The sequence below is a fragment of the Rattus rattus genome, chromosome 6 (genome assembly GCF_011064425.1).
Source record: "Rattus rattus isolate New Zealand chromosome 6, Rrattus_CSIRO_v1, whole genome shotgun sequence".
In the NCBI taxonomy this organism is placed as follows: Eukaryota; Metazoa; Chordata; class Mammalia; order Rodentia; family Muridae; genus Rattus; species Rattus rattus.
Window position 1 is genome coordinate 150,856,105 of NC_046159.1, and position 15,313 is coordinate 150,871,417.

At 44.2% G+C, this 15,313-nt stretch overlaps 1 protein-coding gene and 1 non-coding gene across 3 annotated transcripts in view; both read right to left on the reverse strand.

The window, feature by feature from the left end:
* Window positions 1-15,313, reverse strand: part of Fbxl13 (F-box and leucine rich repeat protein 13) — a 190,702-nt gene that overhangs the window by 95,769 nt on the left and 79,620 nt on the right. For both annotated transcript variants that reach the window (XM_032907076.1, XM_032907075.1), the window contains exons 8-9: window positions 9,715-9,810; window positions 6,105-6,234 (exon numbers count right to left, since the gene is read on the reverse strand). In XM_032907076.1, coding sequence (XP_032762967.1) covers window positions 6,105-6,234; window positions 9,715-9,810 — 226 coding nt within the window. The remainder of the gene's footprint in view (window positions 1-6,104; window positions 6,235-9,714; window positions 9,811-15,313) is intronic.
* Window positions 4,112-4,239, reverse strand: LOC116904704. Its single transcript, XR_004388399.1, has one exon. It is a non-coding gene; the product is annotated as a small nucleolar RNA SNORA17 (small nucleolar RNA).

The following is a 15,313-nucleotide window of genomic DNA, read 5'->3' on the forward strand; positions in this document are numbered from 1 at the left end:
CCTCACTGATCAAACAACATTAACACACCATCATACTAAGCATAGAGAATATGAGATGTTCAGTATGAGAAGCCAGACGGACAGCTCTGACTGACAGACAGACAGCTCTGAGAGGCCTGGGTAGATGATCTGAATCATGAGCCCTGAAGATTGTAACCGCCGACAAAAATGGGAACGACGTTGTTTGTTTCTTTCTGTCTGTGGTCCGTGTCTAGAAGCCACTTGTCAGGGGTAAGTGGGCCCGAGGACTTTCCCCAAAGATAATAGAGCAAGATCCATAAAACAAGTCATAAAACTAGGATTTGTGGGCAGAATCTGGGGTGGAAGAGACAGAAAACAAAAAAATAACATCAGACAAAAATGAAGGGAGGACAGGTGTTTGAGGTGATTGCTGCCATCTGGGGTTTCAGCTGAAATTATTGTCACCTACAGAGTGTAAATCCGACGTCATCAGCTTCCACACAGTGACCAGTGAGACTCCACACACAGGGCAACCCGTGAGGAAAGAAATGCACGCGTATCCTCGTGAAACCTCGTGGTTTCCTTCCACACAGAGCACATTGCCATTTCTCTATCAAGACACTTGGTACAAAGTTTAGCCACTGGCCTTCCTTCATTCTTGCCAAGACGCCCAAGCTTGAGAGGTAATAGATGATAAATAGTGAGAGTGCTTTATAAAGTGTCTACAGTTGCTGAACTCGGTGCTAAACGGTCCTGATGCTGTGATTCACGAGGACCCTCTGAGGACCTTTAAAGATGAGGAGTCCACAGCTAGGGTGATCGAGCAACTTGGACAAAGCCACACAAGCTGGCAGGTAGCACATCTGGGGTCCAGAGCCATGTAAACACTTCTAATGTGCAGGGAGACATGGTACTGGTCCTTCACTGCCTAGAGCAAAACCAAGTTCCAAAAAAAAAAAAAAAAAACCTACCAGATTTAGGGGATGTTAAGCTTCACCTCCCTCCAGGAACACCGATGAGAGTGGCTGGAACGGGATACACCTGAATCTGTATCAATATCTATGGAAACCAAGATAATGGAAGCCAGGGGAACTGCAATGTTGGCTTAAAGTAGGGCGTCTGTGTGGGCAGTGAGGCTCTGAACGCCTCACTGAGTTGACCAGTGGTTTGGACATAGAACATGCAAGCCCCACATTCCACAACAGCGGTCATTATAGATAGCTGATAGACTTACAGTATTGTTCAAGGGATATGAGAGATTTGGTCACCATCGCCCATGAGCCTCTAGGGAGGGTAGAGTAAGGATGAGGACCCAAAGTGTCTCAAGGAACCTCAGTGACAAGCAGGGGACTATCCCTGGTTGGGAAGGACTGAAGGAAGGTAAGCAGATCCAGTGTGGTTCAGGGAAAAGGTCCAAATTGTTCCTAGCTTCGACTTCCTGAAGCCTAGTTTGGGAGCTTTATTGGTTCTTTTATATCCAACGTCATCCCTGGGATGGATTTGGAAACAGGCTCTGAACCATGTTATAATAGAAATTATTCTCAACCATCCAGAAGCTAAGTTGAGTTGGAACACTGATATTGTTCAGAAACATGACTGAAGTCATGTTATTGAAAGCACGTGGTCTGCTACTCTGCAAGTAAGAGCTGCTTCTTCAAAGACATACAGTCAATGCCTCTGCTACAAAGTACCTTCGTGTGTGTGTGTGTGTGTGTGTGTGTGTGTGTGTGTGTGCGCGTGTGTGTGTGTATGTATGTATGTAGTGTGTATGTGTGTATGTGTGTGTGTGTGTGTGTGTGTGTGTGTGTGTGTGTGTGTGTGTGTGTGTGTGTGTGTGTGTGTGTGTGTGTGTGTGTGTGTGTGTGTGTGTGTGTGCATGTGTGTGTGTGTGTGTGTGTGTGTGTGTGTGTGTGTGTGTGTGTGTGTCTGTGTGTGTGTGTGTGTGTGTGTGTGTCTGTGTGTGTCTGTGTGTGTGTCTGTGTGTGTGTGTGTGTGTGTGTGTGTGTGTGTGTGTGTCTGTGTGTGTCTGTGTGTGTGTGTGTCTGTGTGTGTGATGTGTGTGTGTGTGTGTGTGTGTGTGTGTGTGTGTGTGTGTGTGTGTGTGTGTGTGTGTGTGTGTGTATGTGTGTGTGATATGTGTGTGTGTGTGTGTGTCTGTGTGTGTGTCTATGTGTGTGTGTGTGTGTCTGTGTGTGTGTGTGTGTGTGTGTGTGTGTGTGTGTGTGTGTATGTGTGTGTGTGTGTGTGTGAGTGTGTGTGTGAGTGTGTGTGTGTGTGTCTGTGTGTGTGTGTGTGTGTGTGTGTGTGTGTGTGTGTGTGTGTGTGTGTGTGTGTGTGTGTGTGTGTGTGTGTGTGTGTGTGTGTGTGTGTGTGTGTGTGTGTGTGTGTGTGTGTTCTATTTGTGAATCCAGACAGCTCCTGGGGGCCAAAGCAGTGTAGCCCAAATCACAGAAGAGTAGTCAGGTTACCTGATTTCCCCACTAACGTGCTTAAATGCCTTGATTTATGACTTTGAAAAGTTCAGGTGACCTCCTCCAGGGGACAACCCGAGCCTGTGTTCCTGGGCCATAACAAACTAGTTCTTACTTCCTTTGAGACGGAAAAGAAAGTGAATGCAGAGTAGCTCAGTATACAAACACCACTCAATATGCGTTGTGCTGTATTAATAGGGTGGAAGGTGGAAAGCAGGGGGTGAAGGTAAGACATTTGACAAACCCCACATTTATAAGAAAAACCTGCTGAATATAATGGAATTTCCTCAATCTAATCAAGAACATTGGGGATGGGGCGGGGGGGTAGACTGACGGGTAACATCTTACTCATTAGGAAAGTCTGAAACTTCCTCCTGAGACCAGAAACAAAAGAAAGATGTCTATTTTCACCACCAGGAGAGGTCTGAGATGTACAGTTATGTAAGCAAAAGAAATAGCAGGCAGAGGGGCGTTGTGGACTTTTTGGTTCCCCAGCAAGGGAAACAGGAGAAAGGTAGAGCCACCATGCTGGGAAAACAGCAGGATCAGGGCAGAGATCTGGGACAGCAAGAGCATACAACCATGAGAGAGCCAGGAAGGAGAGGCCCTAAGCCCCACCCCCATTTGGGTCTAGGGTAACAAAGATGAGATATAGATTAAATAAGTAATTAATTCAGGAATATCTGAGGGGAGGCATTAGCAACACAGAAGTTTGGGGGTGGCCCAACCGTTGTGCTATTTAAGACATATTAAAATAGGAGAGAGGGAGGGAGGGACAGAGGGAGGGAGGGACAGAGGGAGGGGAAGGACAGGAGAGAGAGAGAGAGAGAGAGAGAGAGAGAGAGAGAGAGAGAGAGAGAGACTCATTTGAGAATCCAGAACATTGGGCAATTAGTGAGGAGCTCACCGGGGAATACTACCACAACAGATTTTCTTTATAGAATGGTTAAAAAGACCTAGAATTAGTTGACAGTGATGAATTACAGTATTGTAAATAAAATAAAACCAATGAATCTTACTCAATGGCTTAGTCAGTAAAGTCTATGTTAGATGGGTTTTATCTCAATAAACCACAGGTGAATGTCTACAGAGACATACCGTAACGTTTCTGAGAATCTCACTCCATGTCTACTATTGGTGTGACCAGAATTGTAAGTCAGAATGAAACGTTAAATGTTACTTCTTGTTGTTGTTGTTGTTGTTGTTGTTGTTGTTGTTTCAACTTCTTATGAATTTCACTACCCTCTCATCTCCAGCTCTGCCTCTCTGCATTGAGCCCACATCCTTCTGTCCTCTTTCTCTTCCATTTCTCTAGCACTTACTTGCTCCTCTTAGCGGCACCCAGGGTCTGTGAGTGTCCAGGGCCATCTCAGGAGTGGTCTCAGGAGTGTAGTACTTTATGGCACTGGGCAGAGGTCATCTCAGGCATAGTCTGCCCTCCAGGCCAGCATGGTGCCAGACTGGTGGTCATCTCAGGTTCACTCCCCCCTCAGCCCACCTCCGTGGCCCCATGTTAAGGTCATATGTCACGGGTTCACTCTCACCAGGGGCCTGCGTTCCCAAGTAGGGTTCTCCTAGTCTTGAGCTTGCTTGCCATCCCGAGAACCCATCTGGTCTTGAGAAGCACCAGGCTGGTGGTCACTGACTGATGGTCAATCTCAAGATTGCTTTTTTCAGAGGGAGTAAGGCTACCAATCATTCAGATGTTCATAGGTCAGAACACTGAGCAGACATAGCCTTTCTTCTCTCTGCCACCTACTGACACACAAGTGACACAGCAGCCACACCTGCCACCTCTAGGGGCAGATAAATGTTACTTCTAGAATTTACTTCCTTTATTCAAAAATTATAGATTTAGTAAGCAGTATGTTTTATATGTATTTCATACATATGTGTATATATACATATACATATAGAGAGAGATGTGGAGGGATATAAAGAGACAGAGAGAGTAGGGTTTATAATTAATTTATCTGCCTTCAAGACAAAAGCAATCAGCTCAGATGATAGAATATGAAATGTTCAATTTCTCTCTCTATCCTACCCAAAATAATGATTGCTTTTCAAAGTATGTAATATGAGCCGGATTTGGTAATATATGCTTTTAATCCCATCAACCAGGAGGGAGGGCGGGTAGAGCTCTTTTAATTTGAGGCAAAGTCTGGTCTATATAGCAAGTTCAAGTTCCAGGACAGCCAGGGCTACATAGAGGCTGTCTTAAAAACCAAGAAACAAAATCTATAATATCCCTAGAAAATGAATTAGAAATGGTCCCAGTGCATCAGAAGTTAAGAAGCAGAGACTGACATGGCCAGATTGAATGAGAGAAAGATGTAGTCATGGCTTCTGAGGAAGCGAGAATAACATTCTGTCCTTACATGAGCATATCCATGAAATTAAAGAGCGATAATACTAATATCATTCTCATTGAAAACAGAAAAAAAAGGAAGCCAGCTATATGACCAGAAAACTGCATATCCGTGCCCCCTTTCAGACCATCGAAGGAGTTCCTAAGCAACAAATCACAGTGCTGAACGTGTTCACGGATAGGAACGGGTAGACGTTAAACAGTCAGTGAAAGCAGATGTGAACCGGGAAGAACGTTTAACATGGCTTCCACTACAGCACAACCATTCACAGAGCTGTAATTTTCTTCAGTACCAGCAGCAACCAATCTAAATGAGTCGTTTTTCTACAATGTCCTTATCTATAAAAACAATGTAAACACACATTTGAACCCCTTGTCCGTTTCTTCCCTGTTTCTCCAAATTTGTCCCAGCCTCACCCCCCCCAGCCCCCGACCATGCGTCATGAACTCAGAGCGTTCTATCCCACGCATGTCTTTTATGTAACCGCAGGTGTGTATGTCCTTAAACTACGTATACATCATGGCAACTGTTTCAAAATAAGAAGGAAGTACATGCTTAGCATTTTTTTACATTAGAACATCATATGATTTGTGTTCTATGCAGGGAATAAATGTGTATGTGGCTTTTGCTTTTACTGTCATTACACTTACTGAAAGTAAGATGTTAAATACAGAGAGGGGACTCCTATTATCTGCAATCAGTTGGCTAAATACTTTGAGTATGGACAGACAACATGGTATAAGCACAAGGCACCTTGGAAATAGTGGCAATGACCCCCCTCCAGAAGACAGGTGAGTCAATTATGGTACATCTAATAGAGATTGTTTTACAGTCGTTGAAAAGAACTCAGTAAGCCTATGTGCAGCGACACGGAAAGATTCCCAAGATAAAGGGGAGCGTAAACAATGTGCTCGCTTCTGTGCTGCAAGATAAAACTGTACTTAAAGCCTGCAGGGTTAACTGTGAGGAGAAAACGGGAGCCTGAAGAACACAGTGTCAGTGATATTCATTTTAAAACCATGTGTATGTCGGTGTGATTTTAGAAAAACCGATAAACATAGGAAGCACTGTTAGTGCCAACCATCAGATTTTGTTAAAACGAGAATATATTCTTATATCTTTAACAGACAAGCTGACTAAACATATGTGAATTCTAGACACGAGAGAAAAGAAGTGATCAAGAAGAAGGGGCAAAGGGGCAATTCCTGGAGCACACAGTGTGGCAGCGCTAGTGTTTCCCCTCCACACTCTGCTCACTTCGGAGGCAAGAGGGCAAGGCTCACCCTGGGGCGAGCATACTTACTGACAGATTTCAGGGTTTTCGCTCGTAAGACGCAGCCTCGGAAGTTTAAACGCAGCACGTTTAGACGCCACTTTTGTAAAGTGGTCACCACACATCTATCTGCAATGTTTTTTACTGTGGAAAAATCAATCTAAACGGGATAAACAAATTGAAAGCATTAAGAAATGAGAAAGCTATTCCATATAAAAATTTTAAACATTTTAAAGTATCGAAATACTAGAAGCTCTTTGTGGATTCATTTCCAAATGGGAAAAGAAACTAATATTGTTAGAATGCCCTAATACACAAATAAAACTATACTTGCGTACTGGCTGATTTTGTGAGTCAACTTGACACAAGCTGGAGTTATCACAGAGGAAGGAGCCTCCCTTGAGGAAATGCCTCCATGAGACCCAGCTGTAAGGCATTTTTTCAACTAGTGATCAAGGGAAGAGGACCTAGCCCACTGTGGGTGATGCCATCCCTAGGCTGGTAGTGTTGGGTTCTATAAGACGGCAAGCTGAGCAAGCCAGGGGAAGCAAGCCAGTAAGTAACATCCCTCCGTGGCCTCTGTGTCAGCTCCTGCTTCCTGGCCTGCCTGAGTTCCTGTCCTGACTTCCTTTGGTGATGAACGGCAATGTGGAAGTGTAGCCTGAATAAACCCTTTCCTCCCCAACTTGCTTCTTGGTCATGATGCTTGTGCAGGAATAGAAACCCTGACTAAGACAGCTTGCAAACACGCTTCCAAAACAATTAGACTTGGCTGGAACACTAGGACAAAAATTGTAAACACTTTTTTTTTAGCAAGTTGGGGATCAAACACCCCATCCAAGCTAGGCAAGCGCCCCATCACTGAGTTACATACTCAGTGTACACACAGCTCCCAGAGCCTTTGTGAATGAAGACATGTGAGATCTCACGTATCAAAGAGCTGTGCGAGCTCAGAAAGTTTGTAAGGGCAAGTCTTTAATCCGCATACTTTTGTGATTATCAGGCAAGATGTACAGCCATGTGCACATATGCCATAACAAGAAGCAGGATTTTAGTAGCAAGAGGAGGAGACAACCTAATGCCTTCCGGTAAGACTGATTGAATAAATGGAGGGACATACAACAGAACACTGGGCAGGAGTTGAACTCGGGGCAAAGGAACACCCGGACCAACATAACACCGCTCTGCTGTGCTCTAACTCAGTCCAGGGAACGCGCTCCTTATCTAGGTACTTCAGGACATTGCCTGATGCTGTCCTTTTGATGAGAGTGGCTTCTCAGAACTCAGGATTCCACTTTGAAAGATCCTGGAGAGCAGAGGTCCTGTGCCGCCGATTAGGAGAGAGGCAAGTGGCAGGTGATGGGTTTCCTTATTAATTAATTAATTAAGTTTAATAATTAAGTTAACTTAATAATTACTATTTCATTGATTTAGCAATTAGTGTAGTAATTAAGAGCACGCTTTACGGATGGGCAGATTCCAGCTTGAGTTCTAACCCAGGCACTTACTGATGTGGGCTACTCCTCGCTAACTCTCACATGTAAGATGAGAAAAACAGCACCGCCAATCTTGGGAGAAGATGCCTAGCACGGCACAAGTGTGGGCTGAGCCTAAGGGGCAGCTGTTTGTCACCTGATCAGAGACCATGGCCAGGCCTCACAAAACGTAAAGTGAAAAACAAACAACAGCAAAACCTTTCCAAGCCGTGTAAGGCGTAGAAATAAGCTTGCTTGAATCCGTCAGTGTACCGGCATGCATACAGGGCACGCATGCTCACGGCCTGGCATTCTCTGACGTGAACGTCTAGGCTGATGTTCTTATACTCTCCTGATATTTCTGTACTCTTTTTATAAGCTGGAAATGACTGTGCTTCTCATTCCAAAGAGACTCTGGGCAGTCTCATGGCCGACAGCAAAAATGAAGTATTGCTGTCCCTTGGAGACTTCTTAGGTCTGCGGATGCTGATGCAATTGCAACTGGGATCACTTACGCCGTCAGCCAAGGTTGGGGACCGTTATTTCTGTTATATTCCCTGTTTTCTAAAGTTAGTTCATAACTGACTTCATCACTTTCCCTCACTGATAAGGACTGGGGGCACTGGTGACACCATGGACTGGAACTGACCCGTGTCCAGGCGGCCAGGCACTGGGTACGAAATCTGTTGAGCCTTTTCATAGAGACTAAGAGGAGAGGACAAGGTGCCAGCAACTCTAGGTGAGCATCAGTTCCTTGCACATCCATCCATCCCATCAGGACGCCATCCTGCTCCTGACTGTCCTGCTGTTCTGTTCTCACTCTGGGCCACACTGCGAGGAGCTAACAAATTAGACAGGCCTGTCTTGGCTTTGAGTTTAGGAAAGCGATTCTAAATCCCGAGCCTGCAGCTGATGGTCTGGAAGGATTGTGAAGACTGACTGTTGATTGCTACTCCTGAGTTCAGGTAACAGAGCAGGGCTCGGGGAGAGCCTCAGAGTTTGTATCTCAGACAGGCTCCCCTGTGATGCTGTTGCTGTTATCTCAGGACCATGCTCGCTCTCGTTCTCGTGAATAAGAAATAAGATGGTTTAAAGTTACAAGTCTCTTCACTTCCCTGTGAGTGCTCAAGTGTGGTCCAATGGTAAGGAGGCCGTGAGGAACCGAAACGAGAAACGGAACGTTCATACCCGGGGGGCTTCAAACTAAAGCTTAAAACAGACAGCTAAAAATACTTTCAGTATCTGTTTATTTTCTTGTTTATCTATCAGCCCTGGCTACTCAAAGCCCATATACACACCAGGTCCCATCTGTTCTACCTGCCACCAGCCACGTTCAGTAAGAAAACTCCCTCCCTGTTTTAGAACTAACCTTACGGTTATGAGCCATGAGGTGGTGATTGCAAATCGCATGGCTCTAAATGCCCTCCCACCCCCCTCAGGGCTGGAAAGATGGCTCAGTGGTTAGGAGCACTGGCTGCTCCTCCAGGTTCAGTTCCCAGCAGCCATGTGATGGCTCACAGCCTTCTGAAACTCTAATTCCAAAGAATATTTGCCTCTTCTGGCATGTCAGGTGGTTCACAGATGGACAAAACACCCATACACATAAAATAATTATAAACACTAATAATAAATAAATTTCTTTCTTTCTTTTTTTAGGGGGAGGGATTAAGACAGTGTCTCACTGTGTAGCTCTGGCTGTCCTGGAACTCACTAAATAGACCAGGCTGACCTTGAACTCAGAGATTTGCCTGCCCCGGCCTCTTGAGTGCTGGGATTATTGCTCAAATGCTTCCCTTTTAAAAGTTCTCTTTCTCATCATCAAGAGCTCAACACGGAGTCGGTCCTCATCAGCGGGAACCAGCGCACAAACAATAGAACGAGGGTGAGGTGTATCCGACAAATGGGGCTTCGCTTCCTTCTAAAAGGAATACCCAACTCACACATTCCAGCATTTAAAATGTAAATACACCTCTAAGATAATGTCGCTCCGCTCCGTATTTTCACCTCTTCCTCCAGGTCTGTGCTGACCAAAGCCAAGCAGCCAAAAAACCAAAACCACAAACAAATCGCGTTTCTGCTGGTGGCCTCCTTCCCTGCACCCCCACCCCTTCTCCGTGGCCCATTTGCCTTGGAGAAGAACCGCGAGGCCCTGCACATCTACTTACAGAATTCCACAAGGAGCCTCTCTGAATCATCGACATCCAGGAGCGGTTGACTTGACTGCACGAGACCAAGTCTTTAAAGGTGAGGTACGTGAAAATCTAAACGCAGAGAAAGGAAACATTATGTTGACTGATGTCTGGATTTTGGTGTAGCTCTTCCACTGTGTGTGTGTTAGTAAAGGCTGTATCTTCAGTATATTAGAAAAGCGGACATTTAATGGACAATGTCACATGTCAAGGGAGGGATTTTGTCTGAAGTCCAAGCTGCTGCCTTTGACCACGTGGCGTAATGCTATCCTTTTCTAAGGATGTGCTATGGGTTGCAGATCTGGTTGGTTGGTTGAAGTTTGTTTGATTTGACACAGGATGCCATGCTGCTCTGGCTGACCCGGACCTTGCCGTGTAAACCAGGCTGGCCTTGAACTCACAGAGATCTTCCTGCCTCTGCCTCCCCAAACCAGGATTAATGGCATGTTCCACCACCGTGTCCAGCCGTGCTCTGTGTCTTTAGAGTGAGTCGAGTCCAGAACAAAGCCCTGAGCTCAGACTGTTTCTTGGTTCTCAAGAGCCATTTGAGGGACAATGAGTCACCTCGGACTCTTACAAACATGAATCTGAGAATTTTTTTAAAGCTGCGCTATAAATTATATTCTTGCAATGAATTGAACCAAGTACTATAACGAACTCTATAATGTAGTCTCTGTTCATAGTTCTTTATAGGATTTTATTACTATTGACCTGTGAACTCCGTATAAGGAGTTTTATATAAACCTCTTAAAAATACGATCGTGTGATAGTTCAAATTGATAGCTACAGAAAGATTAGCAGAAAGATGAGCGTACTTGTTTTCTGAATGCAGGTAAGGTTCTGCAAGAAAGCTGGTGGTTTTTTCTTTAAATAGTAGCTGATACACAGAACTCACTTAATAACTGCTAAGATGAACTGAATTTCCCTAAAGTTATGATATTCTTGGGCTCAATAAGCCCATCTGGTTTCCATCTCTGGAAAAGTGGTAGATTGGGAAAAAAAAAAAAAACCATAATACTCTTGATACAAAGCATCAGTAAATACTAGAGCAAATTTTAAACATAACTTGAATTGTTTTCGAAGTAAAGGAAGTTTATAAATCCAGACTGACAAGGCACCCCTGCTACAACTGTCTGGAAGGCTAAGGGATGGTTTTAAAACAAAGGGGCTCTGTAAGCCTAGGCAGGTGCAGAAGAGAGCAGCGAAGCTTAGACAACCTAGGCACGTGCACACGCTATACACCACAGTGCCATTGGGATAAAAATAAAATCCCTCCCCCCAAAGAATTGGTAACAAACGCCAGTTAGCCTGCCCTTTCTAATCATTATGGAGTCCACCTGAAATTTATGATCCCTGCAGCTGGGTTTGATATGTTAGCATGCAACAGGGTTCCAATTTGAAAATAACCCTGGGACATCTGTCAGAAATAAATCTTTTTCTCTGAAGAGACACAGACTGGAGCCAAACATTACAGAACTGCCACAGATTAAGCCCAAATAAAACGAAAGGCTAAGCAACGTGAGGGAGAAGATCCACCAAGGGTAAACAGAAATGAAAACATCACTGTCAGACTGTGATTACACAACAGCCTTAAGATACTCAATACAGGGAAGATGGCGTTCTTGAGAAAGATATTGTCAAAAAGACTAAATGTGTCTAAAATTATATAGGAGAGAGAGAGAGAGAGAGAGAGAGAGAGAGAGAGAGAGAGAGAGAGAGAGAGCGCGCAGTGGCTAAGACCCCTTGTTGCTCTTCCAGAAGACCTCAGTTCGGCTCCCAGCACCCACACCAGGCAGCTCACAATTCAATTCCAGCTCAAGGAAGACCCCCACACCCTCTTTAAGCACAAACACACACATACACACACACACACACACACACACACACACACACACACCCCTTTAAAAATAAAATTCATGTGAACGCTGGAGAGATGACTCAGTGGTCAAGAGCACTGACTGCTCTTCCAGAGTCCTGAGTTCAATTCCCAGCAACCACAAGGTGGCTCACAACCATATGTAATGGGATCTGATGCCCTCTTCTGATGTGTCTGAGGACAACAGCTACAGTGTGCTTATATACATTAAGTAAAAACATTTTTTAAAAATTCATGTGAATTACAAATACAATTATTGGGATTAAAAATTCAATAGGTGAGTTAAAGCCTTAGAAAATAAACTGTAGTATGTTTCTGAGAAAATTAGAAAAGCAAAGCACAAACAGATTAGAAAATAAAAGACGAGGAGGCTAAGACGTTTATGGCGTGAAAATGTGTAACGCCTATCTCCACAGAATTCCAGGAGGAAATGGAACCTAAGTAAAATCCAAAAATAACCACAGATTAAAATGACAGCCAAAAAGAACCAGCAAAAATACGTGATGTAACCAGAGAGAAAATGCTTTCAAAGGATGATGCTTGGATGGTATCCGAGTCCTTTCCCTGCTGGTGTGATCAAGTACTCTGGCGAAAGCAATTTAAAGAAGAAATGGAGTTTACTGGCTCCTGGTTTCAGGATACAACCCATCATGGTAGGGAAGACATAATTCAGGCGCCGGACACAGCGGCCAATCGACAACACGGTCGGGAAGCGCAGACAGCAAATGCACACGTTCAGTCAGCTTCCTCCTTTTTACACGGTCCAGGACCTCAGCGGGAAGGGCACCTCCCACTTTTAGGTCTTCCCTGGCCCTCCTAACCTAATTAGCACAATCCCTCACAGGTACTTGAGCAGCTAAATAATCCCTTAGCGTGTGCCTTGAGGGGGGCCCAGATCTGACAATGGACACAAATCATCACAGAATGCAACAAAACAGGGCAGTCATCGATCCCCGGTGCAGTATAACACAACAGTGAATTACAACCCAAGATGACCATTAAGTACACAATCTAAAACCAAGTTTCAGTTTGCCCCCATTTAGAACCTCCACAAAGAAAATATCCGGAGATGGGGCAGGAGGGAAAAAAAAAAAAGAAAATATCTGAAGAATATTGAAATCCCAAAAGGGCTGGAGGATACAAATAGTTAATGATGAGCAAAGACTCTCAAACGAGTATATAGCTAACCACTGTTTTAACCTTGTAAAACAGAGGTATAACTAAAACTTTAGGTGAGTTAGGAATGCTTTGCTGATCTAGAGGACCTAATTTGGGTGGCTAGCAACTGCCGGAAACATCTATCCTAGGGGAGATCCACTGCCCTCTTCTGGCCTCTGCAGCACCTGCACTCTCTCAAAGTTTAAAGAATTAAACACTAGATGATAGTGACCTAGGAGTAGACTAAAGTATTCTAAATTCGGTTTTCGTTCAGGAAGAAAATATACCTATTCGTTCACACTGGTCTTGCTTAAAAAGTGTATATGTTGTGCAGGTTTCGGTTTAAACAACACAAAGAAGCATGACCCCTGAGTGAGGAGGACGTGAAAACTCAGGAAGCATTCCATACTTTTCAAAGTTCCCTCTGAATATATTTATACCATAGGCGAATGTTACTTGCAGGGGGATGTTTCCTTGCACTGTGTATTCAAATGCTAATTTCTGTACTCAAAGACCTGGGCGCAGCAGGGACCTGCTATTCTTATTATGAAGCAGTTCCTCACTCATTGTTTTGTAAAACATTGTTCTCCTTTGACTTCTGATTGGTTGATAAATCTGATCAGCCTGTAGCTGGCAGGAGAGAAGGCGGGACTTCTCTCGAGGAGGCCAGGACTGAGAGAAGGAGGAGGGGCCAAAGTGAGACTAAGACTGCAGGTTATCCCTTTTGGCTCGGAAGTAGGCGAGAGCAGCCAGCGTAGTCGCGTCAGAATAAATCTGCCCAGCTGTAGTGCTTGAAGCCTTTTAATAAATACAAAGGTCCCCGTGTCATTATTCAGGAATAAGGGCAGGTATCGAAAAGCCCACTTTTACAGCTACTCTTTGCCTTAATCAAAGAATTCTCTCTTTCTAGTGAACATTGGCGAGCAGGAAGATTTCACAGCGATGAGACTGATGGCTGAGGGCCTGCCTATCCCTAGTCCGTGTATTTAGACCATGTTCTCAGAGGATGCTGCAGAAGAGAGACAGGAAGAATGCAAGAACTGGAAGATAGGGAAGGGCGACGAACAGCTAACTCCATCTGGACAGGACACGGACTCACAGCAGCTGCTACGTCCGTGCTGGGTCTGCACAAAAAACATGCCTGTCAACACCAGGCATGGGAGGAACGGTTCGGGGCGCCTTCCGTCACTGCTGAACTATTTGCTACTGATAGACTCAGGGAGAGAGGGAGTCATGGTCTTCAGTTGTGTGTCTACTAGTGGCCTCGCTGGTGGATGGTCCAACCTAGTGCTCACACAGATGTCTCTGGAATCTGAAAGGCATTTGGTAGGGGTTTCAAGGGCAGGGTTAGGGATGAAAAGGAGACAGGAGAATGTGAAAGTAGGGGAGTGTTGGAACGCATTACGTATATGTATGAAATTTCAAAGAACGCAATTATATTTTTTTTAAAGAAGCACATGTTTTCAAAATAAGCGAAATCAGTGAAACGGCAGAAAAATATTGTATATTTTCTAAACATGAAAGTAGGAAAATGTTAAAATTCAACTTTTTAAAAAGGCAGGAAGAAAAAAGTCTATAAGTATGATTGCATATAAAATGAAGTAAGAACCCAAGTATACCAGTAGTCACATGATTTTTTTTCTTTTCTTTTCCTAAACAGAGTCTTATGTAGCCCAGGCTAGCCACTCTGGATCTTCCTATCTCAGCCTCCCCAATGCTGGGATTATGGGCATGCTGATATCACTACACCCAGGAAAAGTCACAATCAGTCACCAGTTAGAAGACAAAAGTCTCAGCTTAATAATGCTTTTGATGACATTTTCCCTGGGTATTAACATCAGATCTTTCATTTTTATTCATTTTGCTTACTATTATAATGTAAGTCGATTTTTAAATCTTATGAAGAGAATTACTATAACTAATAAAAGCAATCATTCAGGCACTTTATTAGAGATGTCCAGCAATGGGACGCCGCACAGCCACCTGACTGACCCGTGATGATGACACCTCACTATCTGGTAGGTGTGGGTGAGGAAATCAATCTCTCTGTATCTCTGAGCTCTTCTGGGAAAGGCCCTGGCTGGCATGATGTGGGAAGCTCACGGTAAGAGGTGAGACAGAGCAGATCTGTACCTGGGTAACTGTCCAGAAGGACAATTAACTGGATATGCTGGCACGTAGCACCTATAACATTACTTGCAAAGTCAGGGGGATTGTGAGTTTCAGGGCCTTGGTTGTTTATTGAGACACCTTTTCTTTTGCAATAAATAAATGAATAAATAAATAAATGAATAAATAAATAAATAAGCCTCTTTTCTCCCACAAAAGTCGCATGGCTACCCTGAAGAAAGGCCCTGGGTAACTTATAGTTCTGGGTCAGGAAAATCAGAGACCCTAGGGCTTACCCAGCCCGCGGAAAGGAATATTGCTAGAAACCCTGATTCTCTCTCTCTTTTTTTTTTAACAAAGATCCTGACATCTCAAGGGAGGTGTCCTGATAATCCTGACTAAACGCCCCATCTCGAGACCCTTAATCACATC